At 40.0% G+C, this 21,759-nt stretch overlaps 1 protein-coding gene and 1 long non-coding RNA gene across 3 annotated transcripts in view; one reads left to right on the forward strand and one right to left on the reverse strand.

The window, feature by feature from the left end:
• The window catches only part of sntg2 (syntrophin, gamma 2), a 34,937-nt gene extending 17,597 nt beyond the window's left edge, over positions 1 to 17,340 (forward strand). Inside the window, exons 9-17 of the mRNA XM_078796316.1 lie at positions 1,261 to 1,385; positions 3,640 to 3,769; positions 4,928 to 4,966; positions 5,258 to 5,374; positions 5,492 to 5,563; positions 6,929 to 7,138; positions 14,847 to 14,939; positions 16,721 to 16,831; positions 16,975 to 17,340. Coding sequence (XP_078652442.1) covers positions 1,261 to 1,385; positions 3,640 to 3,769; positions 4,928 to 4,966; positions 5,258 to 5,374; positions 5,492 to 5,563; positions 6,929 to 7,138; positions 14,847 to 14,939; positions 16,721 to 16,831; positions 16,975 to 17,091 — 1,014 coding nt within the window. The 3' untranslated portion in view covers positions 17,092 to 17,340. The remainder of the gene's footprint in view (positions 1 to 1,260; positions 1,386 to 3,639; positions 3,770 to 4,927; positions 4,967 to 5,257; positions 5,375 to 5,491; positions 5,564 to 6,928; positions 7,139 to 14,846; positions 14,940 to 16,720; positions 16,832 to 16,974) is intronic.
• LOC131140161 (uncharacterized) lies at positions 17 to 20,395 on the reverse strand. 2 transcript variants are annotated; one of them, XR_013629786.1, is made up of 5 exons: positions 20,230 to 20,395; positions 13,358 to 13,527; positions 13,128 to 13,242; positions 12,980 to 13,033; positions 17 to 142 (listed from the first exon to the last, which is right to left on the reverse strand). It is a non-coding gene; the product is annotated as an uncharacterized LOC131140161 (long non-coding RNA). The 2 variants fall into 2 exon arrangements; XR_009132366.2 differs by lacking the exon at positions 17 to 142 and having other exon boundaries at positions 12,923 to 13,033.
• Positions 20,396 to 21,759: the final 1,364 nt, after the last annotated feature.

The following is a 21,759-nucleotide window of genomic DNA, read 5'->3' on the forward strand; positions in this document are numbered from 1 at the left end:
CAACTAGCCGAAAGGCAAAACAACAAAAAGCACCTTGGTTAAAGCTTGGTTAATGAAAAGCAGGTTTGCCAGCCTCTGCTGGGTCCCCTCCAGCCGCATCCGCTGCCTTCTGAAGTGCAGATCCCAGCCATTTAACGGCGTTCTGTGGAACATGGAAGCACAGGAACAATCTGGCGTCTGAAAGAACCACTAACTAAAAGACTGGACGTGTGCTTATGGCACCCATATTGAAAAGGACAACACAAGAATGGAGCCACCTCAAAAATCAGACACAATACAAAAGATAAAGTAAATAATATTCCGAACACTTGCTCAAAATATTCCGCCATTTTGTTGGAGATTTACATTTTTAAAGCCACATCAATCAATCAATCAAACTTTATTTGTAGAGCAATTCTCATACAGTTCAGGAATGCACGCAGCCCGGGGGCCAAATGTGGCCCGCAGGACACTAGTTTGAGGCCCCCGCCTTGATATGAAAGTTTAATGTTAGTTTGATATGGATGCTGTATGGTATCATGTACCCAGAAAAAATTATTACGTTTGATTAATGTTCATGTTAAAGGTTAAATAACTGTTAATAGTTATCCTCCCTATCCGTGTGGAAGTGGTAAGTTTTTGGCTATTTAAGTTGAACGGAAATAACTTGAAGGCTACCGTTTAAGTCGCTAGCTGTCTAGTTTGCGAGTTAGCATGTGTCTCAAGACCCTGCAGTTGCGCAATATGTTGTAAATAAAAAAAATTGACTATAGTTGTGTTTTGTCATGTCTACAGGGCTCTAATAATGCTTTGTTAATTTTAATCTGAAAAAAATCATTTGTCTACCCACCAACTATATGTGGTTTCTTAAGTTTTTATTATTGGCCGTTTTATTATTATTATTATTATATTTATTTATTTATTACTGATTGATTGATTTTCTTTATTCTTGATTTTTTTATTTATTTTTCATCTTATTTTGTGTAGAAAAATAAAAAGTAAGATATTTGAGAACAGTGGAATGTTTTATCAGAGCTTTTATTGTAGAAAATTGGAACCAAAACGATGTTTTTATAATTTTTTTTGTTTTTAATAAATTTTTTTTTGTTTTTTTTCTTTGAAAACCTGATGCGGCCCAGTCTCGCCCAGACCCTAGCTCCAGTGGCCCCCAAGTAAATTGAGTTTGAGACCCCTGCGCTATACAAATTAAATGTATTATTATATTATTATTATTATATAATCCAATCGCCGAGACTTGAGAAGATCATTTATTTCTTCTAGGCTTCATCGCCTCCTTCCCCCTCAGCTAATGAACCAAAGTATGAGAAACGCTGGATGGACGCCGTCTCGCTGCCCTTGTTGATGGCCAGAGTCTCCAGATATAAAACCGGCACGGATGAATTAAGGTAAGCGTTATCCGGAATGATAGAATCCACCTTTTAACGTGCAGTCAGCACTGTTGTTGGCTTAGCAAGCGCTGTTCCTTTAGACAAGACGTTGTTAACGCCGATATGTATGCACAGGCATAAACGGCTTAAAAGGTCAGTGTCGCTTTAAGGGTGGAATATGTATCAGAATATGTATATCGATTTCGCTTTGTAGACTTCTTTTAATCCGATTTAACTCGACTAAATATATTTTTTAATGCAATCTTAACAGTAATTCACTTATAAGTTATTGAATGCGTCGCCACTTTACCGAGGTCTGAAGAAGAAGGTGAAAGGAAACCACCAAGGCTGCTGACAAAGACAAATCTTTATGATTATGAATTATTAATATCAACATTTCACATTTTTTTTCCTTGACATTTTATACATTCCAGAAGTAATGTTGTTTTGTTTATACTATTTCGACGGTGTGTTTGTGTTGGGAGGGAGAAGGATCGATAACATGCAGTGTGAATCCATGCGGCACACGATAAAAAAATAAACACGCATGTGATGCACTCATGAAACGGCATCGAACGCTGCTAGCAAAGCAATTTTGAGAAAGAGTAGCCTCTCTCTGCTTCTTGTGACGGAGGATTGTAGTACGGCTGTCTGAGTGTGGACTGGCTTAAGCCGCCTTCTGACAGGGATACAGTTTTCTGACATTGATGTCGGTCCATGTTATTAATTTCTTACTTTGGAATTTTTATTTTTTATACATGGCACTTTATTCCTTACTTGGCACAAATACTTAAAATGTGCAATTTCTGGACAAATTGTATGTGAATGCTGGCAGAACTGATGCCAGAACTGCAATGCTGCACTTGCTGTTAAATCCATGTTAACTGTTAGCATGCTAACATATTGTGTCCATGTAAGTTTTTACCTATGAAAGTAATTCACTTATTCAATCGCAGCCATTTTTCAAGACATCCCTCTCAGACTTTTTTTTAATGGTCTTGACTGGTCAAAAAAAAAAAAAAATTATTAGGAAAGCAGGAAGTGAACAAATGTAACAGTTACAGATTGTAAAAGTACCAGATGGAGGGGTAGGATTTAATAAGCTTTGCTTCTTCCTACTCCTTTTGGACATGTGGAACTGGGAACTGATTGTGATGCATTCAATTGTAATCTGATGCATGTTCAAATGAAACTAAACCATAAAAAAAATTAAAAACATTTTTTTAATAAAAAAAAAATAAAAAAAAACTTAAATTATATTAGGAAAGCAGGAAGTGAACAAATGTAACAGTTACTGATTGTAAAAGTACCAGATGGAGGGGTAGGATTTAATAAGCTTTGCTTCTTCCTACTCCTTTTGGACATGTGGAACTGGGAACTGATTGTGATGCATTCAATTGTAATCTGATGCATGTTCAAATGAAACTAAACCATAAAAAAAATTACAAAAAAATTAAAAACATTTTTTTAATTAAAAAAAAACTTAAATTATATTAGGAAAGCAGGAAGTGAACAAATGTAACAGTTACTGATTGTAAAAGTACCAGATGGAGGGGTAGGATTTAATAAGCTTTGCTTCTTCCTACTCCTTTTGGACATGTGGAACTGGGAACTGATTGTGATGCATTCAATTGTAATCTGATGCATGTTCAAATGAAACTAAACCATAAAAAAAATTACAAAAAAATTAAAAACATTTTTTTAATTAAAAAAAAACTTAAATTATATTAGGAAAGCAGGAAGTGAACAAATGTAACAGTTACTGATTGTAAAAGTACCAGATGGAGGGGTAGGATTTAATAAGCTAAGTTTTAATAAGTTTTAAAAATTACATTTAAAAAATAAAATAAAAAACCCAAATTATATTAGGAAAGCAGGAAGTGAACAAATTATGTTGTTTTGAACGTCTATCATTTGACACCTCGAAAGAGCAAAAGTGGATATGACGATAAAATACTAAGTCAGCTAGGCCTGTCTTAGCTAGTCAGACTAGTGTTTGATTTGACCAGTGATGATTTCTACTTAAATGAGAGAGGAAACGTCTTCTGGATCAATGACCTGGACCAATGAGAATATTCATAGGAATATCAGTTTTTGCCACAATAGAATTGTCAAAAATGGATTTTCACGGACTCTCTGACAACTAAATCTGCTAAGATTAAAAAAAAAACCATACTTGTATATACTGAGCTAAATAAGTCCAGTCAATGCGATAAAGCTGTCAATCCTTTCCATCGCTCTCGCCTCTTTTCTGACCTCTGCACTTTTGCAGGTCCAATACATTTGAAGTGCTTGCCTTGAATGGATCCACGCCCAATATTCTTCAATTCTGCAATGCAGCTGAAACCACGGATTGGCTCCAAGCAATATCAACAAGGATCAGTGACTTGACCCTGGAGAATGTAAGTCTTTTCATGCATTTTACCATGAAAGGTTGTAGAAAGTGATTGGAAACCAAGAGAAATTGTAGTCATTATGATCAGGGGGATATTGATGACTCTGAAAATACAGTATTTGTTTTTAGTTCTACTATACAGTAAAGTCTCGTTATATCGATATCGGTTAAAACGAATTACTACTTATTACGATACTATTTTCATTTCCCGGCAAATTTCTAGTCTTTTATGATATAATTAGCTCCGTTAGTACGATACACGGTTATTATGATAATCCGGTTACTAGGATGCCCTTTTCATCCCCCGCCAGCCAATTTGGTCTGCTTATATCGATACAAAAGCAGCTTAAATCAATCTTTGCTTAAGGATTTCAATACCAAAAAAGAACACGGCGAACGGCTGCTTCCAGTCAACTTTATTTGTCACACTTCCACCACCAGAGTGCAGCACACACAGCGGAAAACACCCGTCCCTCGCGCCTACCCCTCCGGGTGGCAACACCTTCCCTATCGGTAACCGGTAATCACTACAGCGTAAGTTTATTTTTATTTACTGTAGTACAAAATTTATTGTAGTACAAAAGCATGCTAGATACGCAATCCATGAACTCAATCCGCCCACTTTTAATGCAGTTCGGCGCAGGATCGGATATATGGATAGTCCCGAGAATATCGATATAACGAGACTTTACTGTATTTGAATGGCGGATGATGTTACAGCAATCCAGTCTGTAGGTTATATTAGCTTCTGGAACTTGTAACGTTACTGACGTGGATGGAGGAAGGACGTTTGAGGGAACTATCAGATCTGGGGCTTGAAGGACAGAGTGAGATTCAGGATGATTTTCTGACTGTGTATGCTGAGTAAACGTTCTTATCTTAGCTTTGCTCGCTGTTTCGCGACGGGATATTGCCTTGGGCGTGCATCACTACGGAAAACCCAAAAATATGTCTCTTCTGAGACAGGTCAATCCGTGCATCAACCTCCCGGAATCCGTTCCCCGGATTGTGGTGTCCACTGCCACTCAAAAGGTTGGACTTACTTTCTCATTGAATAGAATGAGGGAAGTGTGTCCAAACAAACGCCCCAGTCCAGGAACAAGGACGGAATAAGTAACCCAGCGGTCTTTGGCGATAATGGTTGTTCTTCTTTTTTTTGTCACAGATCAACTTGGTCAACAAATACAGCGCCTCGCATGATCAGGTGTGTAAATATTAGCCTACGTGAAATTGGACAGGAGAAATGTTTCTTTCTTTCCCACAACACAACCATGCTAACGTCGCGCAAATGATACACATGCGTGCTCTGACTTAGTAACGGTGGATAATCACGGCAATCTAACCAGTTGAAACAGTCTAACCAGAGGTACCATGGCTCCCCCACCCCCTTAGCTAAGAACCGTCACCCCCTCCCAGCATACACACACAGCTCACAAATTGTTATTGAGTTTTAAGTTGCAAAAAAAATAAATATTGTCTTCAACTTCTTCCGCAGATTGTTCACATGGGCTGGGCTTGTGAAAGATCAGACAGGAGGGGTGCTTCTCCAGGACAATCGTTTAAGTTCCTGGCAATGAGAGGACCATATTTTCATATCTTCAGAACTCCCCCGGTAATCAATGGAAAAATACACGGTTGGGTCCTCCGTTAGATCTGCACTTTGCTTCAATTCGGCGTCATCGTTTCTGTGACGTGTGCGGTTAAAGGATCTTTCTTTCTTTGTTTTCAGCTCAGTGCTGCTGACTGGGGACAAGCGGAAACATCATATAACCTCTATGAGGTCCTATTCAAGGTTCACAAGGTAAGGTGCTGGACAAGGCTGGAAATGAACCCGTTGGTTAAATGTTGTTTATTGGGATACTTGGTGAATGTATGGTCGTTTTCCTCCACTTCCTGGGACAGAAAGTGTAGTTTCAGCAACTTGAAAAATTCACTCATTCATTCATTTTCTATCGCTTATCCTCACGAGGGTTGCGGGCGTGCTGGAGCCTATCCCAGCTGTCTTCGGGCGAGATGCGGTATGTTAGGAACTTTTTTAAAGACTAGTTGTTAGAAGATGATAAAACATTCATTCATTTTCTACCGCCAAATCGAGAGGCGGGGTACACCCTGGACTGGTGGCCAGCCAATCACAGGGCACATATAGACAAACAACCATTCACACTCACATTCATACCTATGGACAATTTGGAGTCGCTAATTAACCTAGCATGTTTTTGGAACGTGGGAGGAAACCGGAGTACCCGGAGAAAAACCCCACGCATGCACGGGGAGATCACTCATCCACCGTGCAGCCCATATTTGTGAACAGTTTAACAATAATTCATGGTTCCATTTATCACAGGGAGTCTTCCAGGTCCTGATGCAGCAAAACAGTCCCAGACCATCACACTACCACCACCATATTTTACTGTTGGAATAATGTTCATTCATTCATTCATTTTCTACGGGAGAAAACCCCCACGCATGCACGGCGGGGAGAACATGCAAACTCCACACAGATATGGCTGAGGGTGGAATTGAACTCGGGTCTCCTTGCTGTGAAGCCTGCACGCTAATCACTGAGCCCGGTTGTAAACATTCATTCATTCATTTTGTACCGCTTATCCTCACAAGGGTTAAGGGCGTGCTGGAGCCTATCCCAGCTGTCTTCAGGCGAGAGGCGGGGTACACCCTGGACTGGTGGCCAGCCAATCACAGGGCACATATAGACAAACAACCATTCACACTCACATTTATACCTATGGACAATTTGGAGTGGCTAATTAACCTAGCATGTTTTTGGAATGTGGGAGGAAACCGGAGTACCCGGAGAAAACCCACGCATGCACGGGGAGAACATGCAAACTCCACACAGAGATGGCTGAGGGTGGAATTGAACTCGAGTCTCCTAGCTGTGAGGCCTGAGTGCTAACCACTCGACCACCATGCAGCCGAACTGGAAAAATGTGAATTTGAAAAAAAAGCTGGTTTAGAAATGTGACAAAAGTCATGAAAAAAGTCATTCCCTGCATCATGGTCGTTATCATGAATCTCCACCCAGCCACCCTTGAAGCTTCTCTTTAAAAATGTTAGTCCAATTAGTAATTATTCAACCATCTCATGGTCGGTGTTTCCTTTTCCTGCCGGTTATCAACCCTGAATGATTGACATTTTGTGCTTTCAGCTGTGGTTGACAGAGGACTGCTGGCTTCAGGCAAGGTTGTACTTGGGCTTGGAGCATCCACCCGACCAGCAGGACACCGACTCTCTGAGCTTCAGCATTCTCATCAGCCACGGACGGAGCCACACCTTCAGAGTGGAGCTGTCCTCCGACTTGTCTGTGTGGGAGAAGTCCTTCCAAAGAGCTGTCTTCTTGGAAGTACAGCGAATGAGGGTGAGGGTTTTAACTCCTGTCTCAAATCGGTATTGTCGGTGCTAAAACGGTACCCGGGAGTGGTGTGTCGGTCATGAACGAACGGGTTAAGAGAACTGGTTCTTTTTTGTGAAAGGAATGAACGAGGTCACCGACCCTAAAATACCCGTTCAGTTGCAAATGTTTTTTTTTGATTGGCTGGAAAGTCAGTTCGCCGTTCTTTTTACGGGGCGGGACTATCTTGCCTGTCTTATCCTATCGGCGCACGACCCGGTCAATCTCTGTCCGAAGTCTCGGTCCTTTTCGGTCTTTCCAGTCAGAAAGAGATATTGACCCGGTCGGTCCTTCTGACTGTAAGACCGAGACCGAGAGATTGACCCGGTATTTCAGTAAGCTAACCCCACCCACCCACAGAGCGAGGCGCGACGGTAGGATAAGACAGGCAATATCGGTTTGTCGGTCGATTTGACAGACACTCGTCAGCCGTTCATTCATGACTGACACAGCACTATTTTTATTATTGTTTTTGATACACCTCAAGATCGTAAAAATCATTAAAAACCTTATATTTTTTGTTATTTCTACTATAATTTTATATTACAAGGACTGCAGCGTGATCACAGGCTAACGACTGATTGACCGAAATGACCGAAATTCACAAAACAAACGGATCTTTTTACTGAATGTTCCGATTCACTGAAATAAGCGGTTTTGCCCACCACTAGTACCCGGTATCAAGGTTTCACTTTAAGAAACAGTACCAGTATAAGGTATTCACAAAGTACAAAGAAGTTCTACATGTGATAGTTTTAGTCTCTTTAGGCCAGGGGTCACCAACGCTGTGCCCGCGGGCGCGTGGACCACTTAAGGCGCCCGTGAGGCATCTTCTAAAAAATAGCACTGGTCACAAATTATCATTGTTATTTTGTGCTTTAAATTTTGAATCAGGGCGGCACGGTGGTCGAGTGGTTAGTGCGCAGACCTCACAGCTAGGAGACCAGGGTTCAATTCCACCCTCTGCCATCTCTGTGTGGAGTTTGCATGTTCTCCCCGTGCATGCGTGGGTTTTCTCCGGGTACTCCGGTTTCCTCCCACATTCCAAAAACATGCTAGGTTAATTAGCGACTCCAAATTGTCCATAGGTATGAATGTGAGTGTGAATGGTTGTTTGTCTATATGTGCCCTGTGATTGGCTGGCCACCAGTCCAGGGTGTACCCCGCCTCTCGCCCGAAGACAGCTGGTGACGACCGTCGTGAGGATAAGCAGTAGAAAATGAATGAACATGATTCCAACAGTAAAATATGGTGGTGGTAGTGTGATGGTCTGGGACTGTTTTGCTGCATCAGGGCCTGGAAGACTCACTGTGATAAATAGAACCATGAATTATTGTTAATATGCAAATATGGGCTGCATGGCGGTCGAGTGGTTAGTGCGCAGACCTCACAGCTAGGAGACCAGGGTTCAATTCCACCCTCGGCTATCTCTGTGTGGAGTTTGCATGTTCTCCCCGTGCATGCGTGGGTTTTCTCCGGGTACTCCGGTTTCCTCCCACATTCCAAAAACATGCTAGGTTAATTAGCCACTCCAAATTGTCCATAGGTATGAATGTGAGTGTGAATGGTTGTTTGTCTATATGTGCCCTGTGATTGGCTGGCCACCAGTCCAGGGTGTACCCCGCCTCTCGCCCGAAGACAGCTGGTGACGACCGTCGTGAGGATAAGCAGTAGAAAATGAATGAACATTATTCCAACAGTAAAATATGGTGGTGGTAGTGTGATGGTCTGGGACTGTTTTGCTGCATCAGGGCCTGGAAGACTCACTGTGATAAATGGAACCATGAATTATTGTTAATATGCAAATATGGGCTGCATGGCGGTCGAGTGGTTAGTGCGCAGACCTCACAGCTAGGAGACCAGGGTTCAATTCCACCCTCAGCTATCTCTGTGTGGAGTTTGCATGTTCTCCCCGTGCATGTGTGGGTTTTTCTCCGGGTACTCCGGTTTCCTCCCACATTCCAAAAACATGCTAGGTTAATTAGCTTAGACTCCAAATTGTCCATAGGTATGAATGTGAGTGTGAATGGTTGTTTGTCTATATGAATATCCCTCTGACTTTCAAAAAATATGTTTTTGTTACTATTATTGTGGAAAATAATCGCTTCACATAGTGACCCCTGCTTTAGGCTTACTGTGAAATTTATCACAAGCCAATTGTCGAGTATTATTGCATGGACTGCATATAATAAGTTATCACAAATCGTGATAAATGACCTTGGAAGGAATATCAGCGTGATTAGCTTCCATGTGCTGCTTGCTGGAGATTGCAGCCACTTTTAGCGCCGTCTCTCTGTACAATGAATTCTGATTTTCTTTCACATGGATCATATTTCAAGTGTATCCACAAATCAGTGCTCGGAGTGTTGTTTCCCACCAAAAGTGCCCCCCCCCCTTCCCCCCTCACCGTTTCCCACGTCATCGCGTGTTGAGCAAGGAACTTACTTTATATGAAAACTGCACCTTTGTGGATTCTGCTGACAAAAAAAAAAAGCCAATATCAGAGGTCCCTAATTAATGACCGATATATGGCTAGCATTGACATGTTGAATTGTTACGTTGTAAACACAGGATGTACACAAATGTCACATTGAATGCATGTTTGAAATCAATCAAACCATTTACTATTATTGTAGCTTTTAGAGCCAGGCAGTAGATTAAGTGACATTAACACAAAAAGCCTTTTTTTTATTATATGCGCAACATTGAAATAGATGCCTGCGGATTTATAATGCAATAACTTAAGCATGGATGCTGCATACACACAAACTAAAGGAAACTAAAAACAAACTAAAGCCATTAAAGATGCTAAAATGTCGGTCAAAACATTGACATTTTATCTTTGGTAAGTTAAGCGACTATGCTGCATGAATTAAGTTTGTGGAGGGGGGGGTGGCACGGTGGTCGAGTGGTTAGCGCGCAGACCTCACAGCTAGGAGACCAGGGTTCAATTCCACCCTCGGTCATCTCAGTGTGGAGTTTGCATGTTCTCCCCGTGCATGAAAAACATGCTAGGTTAATTGGCGACTCCAAATTGTCCATAGGTATGAATGTGAGTGTGAATGGTTGTTTGTCTATATGTGCCCTGTGATTGGCTGGCCACCAGTCCAGGGTGTACCCCGCCTCTCGCCCGAAGACAGCTGGGATAGACTCCAGCATAGCCTTGTGACCCTAGTGAAGATAGGTGTCATCGAAAATGGATGACTGTGTATATTTGTGAATATAATGTAAAAAATACCAGCGGTCGAGTGGTTAGCAAGCCTCACAGCTAGGAGACCCGCGTTCAATTCCACCCTCGGCCATCTCTGTGTGGAGTTTGCATGTTCTCCCCGTGCATGCGTGAGTTTTCTCCGAGTACTCCGGTTTCCTCCCACATTCCAAAAACATGCTAGGTTAATTAGCGACTCCAAATTGTCCATAGGTATGAATGTGAGTGTGAATGGTTGTTTGTCTATATGTGCCCTGTGATTGGCTGGCCACCAGTCCAGGTTTTACAGCGCCAGTCTATTTTTCTTTAGTGATCGAGGGGGTAAAATGGCTCTTTTGATAGTAAAGGTTGCCGACCCCTGGCTAAGAAAATAAAATGCAACAGAATGAATCTGACCTTCGGGGGCCAAGTGTGGCGGGGGTGGTGTCGTTGAGGGGGGCGGAGCTCTAACGCTCAGGTTGTGTCAATCTGACACGGTCATGATAGCGGTAATGGTGCGTTCAGGCCTATTAGGTAACTCTTTAGCAGCTTCACTTAACTCACTTGCACACAAACACACATCGTTTTACAACATGGCTGTACTCGCGTCAAGAACCCTTAGACCGCCATGTCTTGTCGCGTCCAATGTCATTTTCACCGCACACAAAAATGACTCGGGAACTGTTGAAAAACACTCTTTGAGTATTTTCCCAGTATTCCGAATAAGTGTGTGATATTAACACTGGAATGAACTTATATGGAACAGAAAGACTCTGCTGGGATAAAGCCTTCAGTGTTATGTGCTGTGAAGAAAAACAGAATACTTAAAACTTCTAAAAAGGGATTTCATCTTCTATTCTTCATCGTATTATATTATTCCGACTCGTTTTATCCCACTCCAAGAAACTTGAAAACTGTTCTAAAAGTTTGCATATATTTATGAGTGTACTGCATGTCATTTGGGATTTGCTGTGAAGCTGATAATGAATTTGTGAGGAATAAGACTGGGAGGGTTTCAGTATTAGTGTCTTTGTTCATGCTTGAGTAATACACAAGCCTCCAGCTAGGTGGCAGCAATGCTCCTAATAATCAATAGGCTACTGTTCAACCGAGTAGAAGTACACAGGAACGCTACATAGATATACACTCCTGATGTACATTTTAAAAAAATTTACATTTTGCACTGTTTGGTCACAAGGAGGTTCAGAAATGGGAATGAGACAAGATTGTCTGCCATATTTGATGTGGCAGATCTGCACCGTAAACTAATGTAAGGAATTGGACCAAAGAGTCAACATCAACAGTATTATGTGGGTATTATGTGAGTTCATAATATTAGCCAGTTTCATTGGTAAAATAATATTTGAATGGCTAAACACAATCAAAAGTCACACTAGGTAATCTCCCTACCATCTCTTTATGCCAGGGGTGGGGAAAATGCGGCCCGGGGGCCACATCTGGCCCGCCAAGTGTTTGATTACGGCCCGCCTGTTGTTTTCCAAAGTATTTCATTGAAATTTATCATACAACCTGGCATCATGGGTTGAGCCAACCTTTTGATGGTTTAAGTAGCTGTTTTATCAATTTGGTTATTCGGTATATGGTCTGCTGTTTACAAAGTGCTCTTGAAAAAAGGGACACAAGCACTTTTACAGATAGAATCATTCTAGGTGGACTGTTTGGTGTCTAGCCCCTTGTCAATTTTGTTAAATCAATGCAGCCCGCGTCAAACCTTTTGAAAAAAATTTTTACTCGAAAATCTGAAATTTTGAAATTTGAAAAAAAGGGACACAAGCACTTTTACAGATAATAATTCTAGGTGGACTATTAGGTGTAAAATATGTAGTCTAGCCCCTTGTCAATTTTGTTAAATCAATGCAGCCCGCGAGTCAAACCTTTTGAAAAAAATTTTGACTGAAAAATTGTGAAAAAATTTGAAAAGAAATTTGACTGAAAAATTTTGAAAAAAATGTGAAAAGAAATTTGACTGGAAAAATTTGAAAAGAAATTTGACTGAAAAATTTTTGACTGACAAAATGTTTCAATTTTTGACTGAAAAATTTTTGACTGAAAAATTTTTGACTGAAAAATTTTGAAAAAAAAATTGAAAAAAATGTGAAAAGAAATTTGACTGGAAAATTTTGAAAAGAAATTTGACTGAAAAATTTTTGACTGAAAAATTTTTGACTGAAAAATTTTTGACTGAAAGCTTTTTGACTGAAAAATTTTGAAAAAAAATTTTGACTCAAAAATTTGAAATTTTTAAATTTGAAAAAAGGGACACAAGCACCATTACAGATACAATAATTCTAGGTGGACTGTTAGGTGTAAAATATATGGTCTTAGCCCCCTGTCAATTTTGTTAAATCAAAACATTTTGAAAAAGGTTTTGACTGAAAAATTTTGAAAATTGAAAATTTTTTTCACTCGGAAATTTGAAATTTTGCGAATCAAAAGCAGTTTTGCTTCACAAATGGACGAGGCCACTGACAGCAATAGGGACGGTTAATTACATACTATGTCCGCATACTATATATATATACTATATGTCCGTTTTACCATGTCGGGGTCAATGTTGAAGAACAACAGCTTGATGACCTGTCAAGCTTCGGGATTCTTACCTGAATGGGGCACATGGCGGAGACAAGGAACCAAATGTGAAGTGGATGGACCCACTGTGTCAAATACACGGGGAAGCTCTTGCATCAGTTACAGATTGGAAGTGAATTGATTGCTGAAACAGATAACAGATTGCTGAAAGTGGCCTACCTCAGTGGTGTATTTGGAAAGCTCAATGAGCAAGATCCATATCTTCAATCCCGAATCGGTCACCTTCCGGACCTCACAGACGGAATCAGCACTTGTAAATGCGGAGTCAAGCGACCTGATCGGAGAAATACATCAGTGAGTTTGCTGGACTTAATGACCGTGATGTGGCAACGGCGGTTCCAAGCCTGAAGCAGCACTTCTCATCACTAAATGGATTCTTCATATCTTACTTTTGTGGTGACAGCTCCCGGTATGACTGGCTGAGGGATCCATACAGGGTGACAGCTCCGGGAAGAACAGGACCATCTGATTGACATGTCTTCTGAGGTTTACGTCGCAGTCACTTAGTGAGGGAGTGTCCAATCATTTGGAACATCCTGCCTCTGTGAGATGACCTTTCCTACCGTGGCAAACAAAGCACATATCTCAGATTAACATTTAGTAAGAGTTCATTCATTCATTCATTCAGTCTTTGGGTGAATCACAGGGCACATATAGACAAACAACCATTCACACTCACATTCATACCTATGGACAATTTGGAGTCGCCAATTAACCTAGCATGTTTTTGGAATGTGGGAGGAAACCGGAGTACCTGGAGAAAACCCACACATGCACGAGGACAACATGCAAACTCCACACAGAGAATCGAACACAGGTCTTCCTGATCTCCTCATCAAAGGACCCACCTAAACATTTGAGAATCGTTATTTTCATTTCGACACGGAAGATAAGCTCTCAGTGCTGTTTGATGGCCTTATTTCATGTCTTCGTGCCGCACACCATGCACACTCACACAATTGGAGAAGATCATTTCAATGGCACCCATTCATCTATCCATCTGTTTTCTATGCTGTCCACCGTCACTTGGGTCATGGGTATGATGGAGCCTATCCCAGCTGTCTTTTGTCGCCAGCCAATTGCAGTCATTCATTCATTCATTTTCTACCGCATATCCTCACGAAGGTTGTGGGGGTGCTGGAGCCTATCCCAGCAGCCAATCACAGGGCACATATACACAAACAACCATTCACACTCACATTCCTACCTATGGACAATTTGGAGTCGCCAATTAACCTAGCAAATGTTTGGGGAATGTGGGGGGAAACCGGAGTCGAGTCGGAATTGAACTAGGGTCTCCTCGCTGTGAGGCCAACAGACTCATCTCCCTCACAAATATTTGCACAATGTCTCTTTTTTTCATTCTTGGAGATTTACTGTGCAGAGTGTTGGAAAATTGTATTTAAGCCGCGAAACCCACCTGGGAACTCTTTCACCAGGTTGGTTGCACGGCGGGTGAGTGGTTAGCGTGCAGGCCTCACAGCTAGGAGACTAAAAGTTTTTGCCTCACTCCCATTTCTTTGTTTTGCATTTTGAAGCTCTAATTAGAACCTACTTAAGTATCAACTTAAGTGTTAACATACTGTAGAAAAGGTTTTAAATCTTGGAATTCTGCTCATGGAATATGTATTTACCCCTTTTAGTTGGTGTTTGTTTGTGTTATTATGTAAAAAGTACCCCACCACTTCCGTAAGACTTTCTGGGTTTTCCAAATGTTTTTCCAGTTGTTAACATTTAGGCTATTTTGAACTCTTTTTTTTTTTTTTGGTCCTATTCAGATGTCGAGTCTAACCATTGCAACGGAACTGTTTATTTTATTTCCCTGACTGGCTTATATTATTTTTTTATCATTTTAATGTATTTTCTCTATCCCATCAGACTAAAAGCTACATGTGCAGCAACCATGGGACGACACTGTGCTTCACCATCGACTTTGATTCAGGCTTTACTTGCTCGGATGGATCCTCAAATGTAAGTATGGATTTATTCCGGCTTCCGTTTCCTGTTGTCATTTGGAAAAGCGTCTGCCACCTTCCTGTTTCACTTAAAGCTAATATCAGATCATCAAAACAATTTAAATATCAGTCAATGGCATCACTACTTAACACAAAATGCAGTTTTTCAATGAAACTTGTTATTGAGGGAGAAAAAAATTCCAAACCAACATGACACTATGTAAAAAAATATATATATATTGTAGGCCATTAATAAACATTTAAGTGTACAAAATAATAAATCAGGAACGAGGCCAACACCTTTTCACACCACTGTATAATCCCACCCTGACATTTATATTTCTGCATTTATATTGCTAAAATACAGAAAAAATTATTTCAGACATAGCTGCAAATGGCGACTGATCGGGTTAATCAGATTAATCACCATTTATAAATGGTGATTAATCTGATAAAAATGTTTAATCAGTAGACAGACCCAGTATGTATTATTCTATATACATACAATAATTAGTACATAGAATAATACATAGAATATTTCGGTTTTGGCTTTTGTGCCGAAAACAGATTGCCGGTATCTCAATTTCTGATCCTGATATCAGCCGATACCGATACCAATATGTGTAACATGATATATCTCCTTTGGTGGAATGAACACATATGTTTTATATACAGGATTTTTTAAATATCAGTTTTCATGATCGATGGGAAAAAATCTGATACCGATATCAACTGATACTGATACCAATATGTGCAACATGATATCTTCTGTGGTGGAATGAACATATATGTGTTGTATACAGGAATTTTTTTAATATGGATTTGCATGATTGGGGGAAAAAATCATCTGATATTGATATCAACCGATACCGATACCAATATGTGTAACATGACATACTATCTCCTGTGGCGGAATGAACACATATGTGTTGTACACAGCATTTTTTTTAATATCGGTCCATGATCGGGAAAAAATCTGATACCGATATCAATCGATACCGATACCAATATGTGTAACATGATATATCTCTTGTGATGGAATGAACACATATGTGTTGTATACAGCATTTTAGTATCGGTTTTCATGATCGAGAAAAAATCTCATACCGATATCGATCGATACCAATACCAATATGTGTAACATGATATATCTCCCGTGATGGAATGAACACATATGTGTTGTATACAGCATTTTTTTAAATATGGATTTTCATGATTGGGGGGGGATCTGATACCGATATCAACCGATATCGCATTTTTATGTTGATATCGGGCAGATAATTATCAGACATCTCTAATAATTAGGGATGAAAGGTTAATTGTTAACATAGAAACATAGTTTGTTGTCGAGTGAGTACAGACTGTGTAATACTTGAAGTAGTCCTAAGCAATAAGTAGTAAGTAGTATACACACAGATATCATTGTATGTATTGTTCATATGTTTCAGGACTCTTGTTCCTTCTACTTTGTAAACATCATCTCCTTGTTTTGTTTTTGAAATGGCTCGTTTTAGTTCATTATTTGAGTTCTTTTCTCAATCCATTCCATAATTTGATTCCAGATACTGAAGTTTTTTTTTTTAGTGTTTGGTGAAGTTAAATTTCCCCAAGGTCATACTGCTTCTTCCCTTGTTTAGAGGAATTATATAACTTTTTTGGGTAGCACGTTATTGTTTTCTTTATGCATCATTTCACCTGTTTGAATGTTGACCAGATACACAAATGTGAATAATTGTGATTTTAAGAAGAAAGAGTTGGTGTGTTCCGTGTTTTCGTTATTGTGTGGTTCTCTCGTAGATGCTACTGTGGCGATATAAGTTCTCTCAACTTAAAGGCTCCTCTGATGATGGCAAAACCAGGGTAAAACTTCTTTTCAAGAATGCAGAAAGCAAGCAAATAGACATGAAGGTATCAACATGATTTCTGTACGTGTGCATGGATTCTAACCTTTAGTCGCTCTGAAACATCTGCGTCTATTCCAGCTTAAATTCGGAGGTCAAATCAATTTTGTGTAGCAACTGATGTCGCTTTTGTCCTTGACTTGTTTACAGGAACTAGAGTTTGTTCATCTAACCGCAGTCCTCCACTGTATACATGCTTTCATTGCTTCAAAAGTGGCCTCCATGGACCCTCTCTTTCTGTGCTCTCACCGCTTGTGTGGGAATTAGACCAACACATACGTACGGACGTGGACGTTTGCAGGAAATAAGCTGGATTTTATTAACCAATTTCTAATGGCAGGAAAGTATTTTTGTCATGTAAAATATTTAGGTTTTTTTTTTGTTATTGTGGTTTTATCTTCTAAAGACTCCTAATTAATCTTTTAATTAATTTGAATTAATCTTATCAATTGAACTTATTTGTAACAAGCCTATTCCAATGCAGTTTCAAACCTTTTTTTTAATGTTATGTGTCTTTTATTGTGTTTGCAATAAATTCCTCATGAAATAGACTGTTGTTTTGGTCCATTGAATTTAATTTTTTTATTTAATTTTTCTTAAGTAAATATTGAATTTGTACATTTCCTGAGGCTGTCACGGGCGTTTCCTATTTGCCAAAAAGGGACCTATTATGCTTTTTCCACTTTTCTGACCTTCGAATGTTGTGTTATCGTGTTAAATGATGCCAACGTTTCAGATAATGAGGTTTCTATATTTGGAAGTGAGCCCTGAAAAAAGTTTGGGATGGCTCAAAACGCTCGGTTTCAGAAGGCGTGGTAAAACTGCCCCTTTGTGATGTCACAGAGGGGCGGACTTCCTTATATGGTATAGTTAGGAAGCACTTTGGGCATGCCCCCCCGGGAAGACGGGTCGTGGGTGGAATAAATTAAAACAGACTATTTTGTCAGGAAGCGCAAATCAAAGAAAAATACAGCTGAATAGGTGCAGATTCTGGAAAATCTAAAACGTTATTGTATGTAGCTACTCTATAGGAGTCCACAACTCAATACAAAGAGTTGAAAATGAGCATAATAGGTCCCTTTTAATGAGCAAGCCCTGCCAATTCCCTTAAATTTCAGTATAAAAAAATTTTTTTTCCCAATGTTGTCATTTTTACCATCTTTTTTTCTTTAAGGCGATTTCTACATCACATCAAACACAATCACATGATACAGCCGATGAACCGTGAACGTTTAGTAACGTAAAACGTGAGGTGAGGACCAAGATGACGCCGTCATGGCGTCACAAGTCAAGTGTGAATGTCAAGTACACTGAGTGGGCTGTGACGGTTTCGAGTGACTTCACTGGAGCCTGAGTGTCCAGGGAAACTTCAAGAGTTTGTTTTACGCACACGGAAAATGGCTCCATGAGGCGTGGCCTGGTACGGTTCTCATTCATGTTCCTTCTTGGCGACCCAGACCCGGATAAGCGGAGGAAAATGGAATGGAATGTCCCGAGTTTAATTAGAAAATATTAGCAAGATTGATTTTTATCTTGGGCTGCACGGCGGTCGAGTGGCTAGCGCGCAGACCTCACAGCTAGGAGACCAGGGTTCAATTCCACCCTCGGACATCTCTGTGTGGAGTTTGTATATTTTCTCCGGTTTTCTCCGGGTACTCCGGTTTCCTCCCACATTCCAAAAACATGCTAAGTTATTTAGCGACTCCAAATTGTCCATAGGTATGAATGTGAGTGTGAATGGTTGTTTGTCTATATGTGCCCTGTGATTGGCTGGCCACCAGTCCAGGTTGTACCCCGCCTCTCGCCCCAAGAAGACAGCTGGGATAGGCTCCAGCACCCCCCTGCGACCCTTGTGAGGAAAAGCGGTAAAAAATGAATGAATTGATGAGTTTGTAAAATAAATTACCCGCAAAAAATGTGACTTATGTATGTTTTTTTCTACCTAATTATGCATTTTTGTGCGACTTATAGTCCAGAAAATACGGTATATAAGACCCCACTCTCGGCCATCTCTGTGTGGAGTTTGCGTGGGTTTTCTCCGGGTACTCCGGTTTCCTCCCACATTCCAAAAACATGCTAGGTTAATTAGCCACTCCAAATTGTCCATAGGTATGAATGTGAGTGTGAATGGTTGTTTGTCTATATGTGCCCTGTGATTGGCTGGCCACCAGTCCAGGGTGTCCCCCGCCTCTCGCCCAAGGACAGCTGGGATAGGCTCTGGCGACCCTCGTGAGGATAAGCGGTAGAAAATGGATGAATGATTTCATTTCAATGAGTGATGTTGATGTTTACATTTTACTGGGCATGCCCCATTGATTATTCTGGTTGATTATAGTGGCGCATGTAGACAAGAGATTAGAATATTCCTTTCCATGTATACCATTGTTTTCGGAAAGATTCCATTCAGAAAGAGGAAAAACTCATGTAAACGTGGCTATTGACACATGAAACACTCCAAGGCAGACAACAATTTAAGATTTAATCCAAAAATGCAATTTGGATTGTCAAAATAGGTCAGCCATTTACAGTTCTTAAAAATCCGGCATCAAAAGTAGGCTAGAAAAGAATAGAGGCACAGGAAAATAAATATAAGAAAATTGCTTATTACGGCGCTGCATTTTTTTTTTCCTGTCTGGGTCCTTGAAGTCAAAAGCCTACAACATGAATGTTCAAACATGACTTGAAGGCATCTGACAATACTTTAACAGGAATTTATGCACCATTTACCTTGAAGTCATTACTACAGAATGATACAGTAGGTATAATAATGGCTCTAACATCCATCCATCATCTTCGGCTGATCCGAGGTCAGGTAAGGGAAGCCCAGACTACCTCAATCCACCTCAAATGGCTCCTGTATTTCTCTTTCTGTTTGTGATTTACTATGTTGATAGTATTTTTTTTTTTTTCATTTTTTCATGCGGGATTAACACACAAGTTTGACCCTCGGCCGCCACCGTAGTTTGGTTGAGGCACAGTAACTCTGTAGCTACAAGTTAGAACAAATATTGATGGGAAATAGATAAAGAAAAGAGTATTTAGATTGGTAAAGTTATCTTCAAAGCCCTGGCAGATGGCTCTTGTAGTGATAACCAAAGTTAATTATTTGTATCTACTGTCGCTGTGTTTGACTTATTACGGATTACCTGGCCTGCCAGAGACCGGAGCAGCGCAGGTATTGTTTTTATTGTCATATAAGTGCTACCTTGGCATAAAATTGGCCCAACTAACGAGTATTTTTCACATTTTTACATCTCTTTGATGATTTTTGTATTGAACTGCTAGCTAAACTGCACTTCCAGCTGCTATTGACGGTGGCTAACTCCAGTGTTTTGCTAGCGTTAGCGATGTAGCATCGAACTACCACAATGATGAACATTAGCACTAAAAGTCATCAAATCTTACCTTTATGTATTCCCACATAGTATCAGCATTCGGGAGCAAGTATAAAGTGAGAGAAAAAGGAGCGAAATACATCCAAAAACATCCTAAAATACACCCATACAGCCCTCTTTGCGTCGGAGAACGGTACGTCGGTGCGTTCAGTGACCGTCAAAAAAGTAGGACAAATCGGAAATCGTATTAAACATTAAAAAACATATGGAAATCGTTAGTAGTGTAATTAAATAATATTTACTGTAATATAATGATTAATTTCTATGTATTTCAATATGTTTTAAAAGTGAAATGAAATAACATTAGGTTTGCCTGTGTTACTATGATGATTATTATTATGGTGTGACTGGCAAGAGATAAATTAAACCTGCAATAAAAGCCTGTTGTTCCGGCGTTCAAGTCTGGTGCTTGTCTCACCATGACGGACATGACTTACATTTGTGTGGGACTACTGTACTGTTTTCCCATAACATGTTTTGATGCTAATATTAATCACATTCTCCCACTGATTCCCGATGCTGTCTGCCTTTCTCATTGCTCCTCTTATAAGTAAATATCAATCTGTAAGTTTCGGTGAGTTTTTTTTCACTGTGTCTCATTAATTCCCAGCAGCTTTTATTGTTCCAATCTACTGTAATTACCTGATTTGTTGTGTGTTTGCCTCCAGGCTGGATTCTGCATGAGCTGTGAGTTCAAGACTGTTGCTGCCAATTCCGCCTCTCTTTCCGCTTCCCTGGGTCCAATTTTAGACTGTACTCAACGTTACACCGGCATCATTAATACAATTATTCTTCGGTCGGTCCTCGAAAACATGGCACTGGTAGCAATTAAGAGTGGAGCGCAAGTCAATACAAAAGTACACCTCCAGATGTTACAATAACACAGACAGGAAAGTGGTCACAGTAAACGGTCCATGCATCCTTCACTGGTATTTTCAAAATATTTCATAAAGTCATTTGGTGTCCTCATTTTTTTTAACTTTGAAGGACATGAACATTTATTTAGTCTTTCCAAAGGAGAGACACCTTAAAATACCTGCAAAAATGGCACTTATACTCCAGTGCGACTTATGTATGTTTTTTTCTACCTAATTATGCATTTTTGGCCTTGTGCGACTTATACTCCAGTGCGACTTATGCATGTTTTTTTTTCCTACCTAATTATGCATTTTTGCCCTTGTACGACTTATACTCCAGTGCGACTTATGTATGTTTTTTTCTACCTAATTATGCATTTTTGTCCTTTTGCAACTTATACTCCAGTGCGACTTATGTATGTTTTTTTCTACCTAAGTAGGCATTTTTGGCTTTGTGCGACTTATACTCCAGTGCAACTTATGTATGTTTTTTTCTACCTAATTATGCATTTTTGGCCTTTTGCAACTTATATGTACTCCAGTGCGACTTATGTATGTTTTTTTCTACCTAAGTAGGCATTTTTGGCTTTGTGCGACTTATACTCCAGTGCAACTTATGTATGTTTTTTTCTACCTAATTATGCATTTTTGGCAGTGTGCGACTTATGTACGTATGTTTTTTT

This window comes from Doryrhamphus excisus, linkage group LG14, assembly GCF_037039965.1.
Source record: "Doryrhamphus excisus strain RoL-2023G ecotype Guam linkage group LG14, RoL_Dexc_Guam_v1.1, whole genome shotgun sequence".
NCBI classification, from domain to species: domain Eukaryota; kingdom Metazoa; phylum Chordata; class Actinopteri; order Syngnathiformes; family Syngnathidae; genus Doryrhamphus; species Doryrhamphus excisus.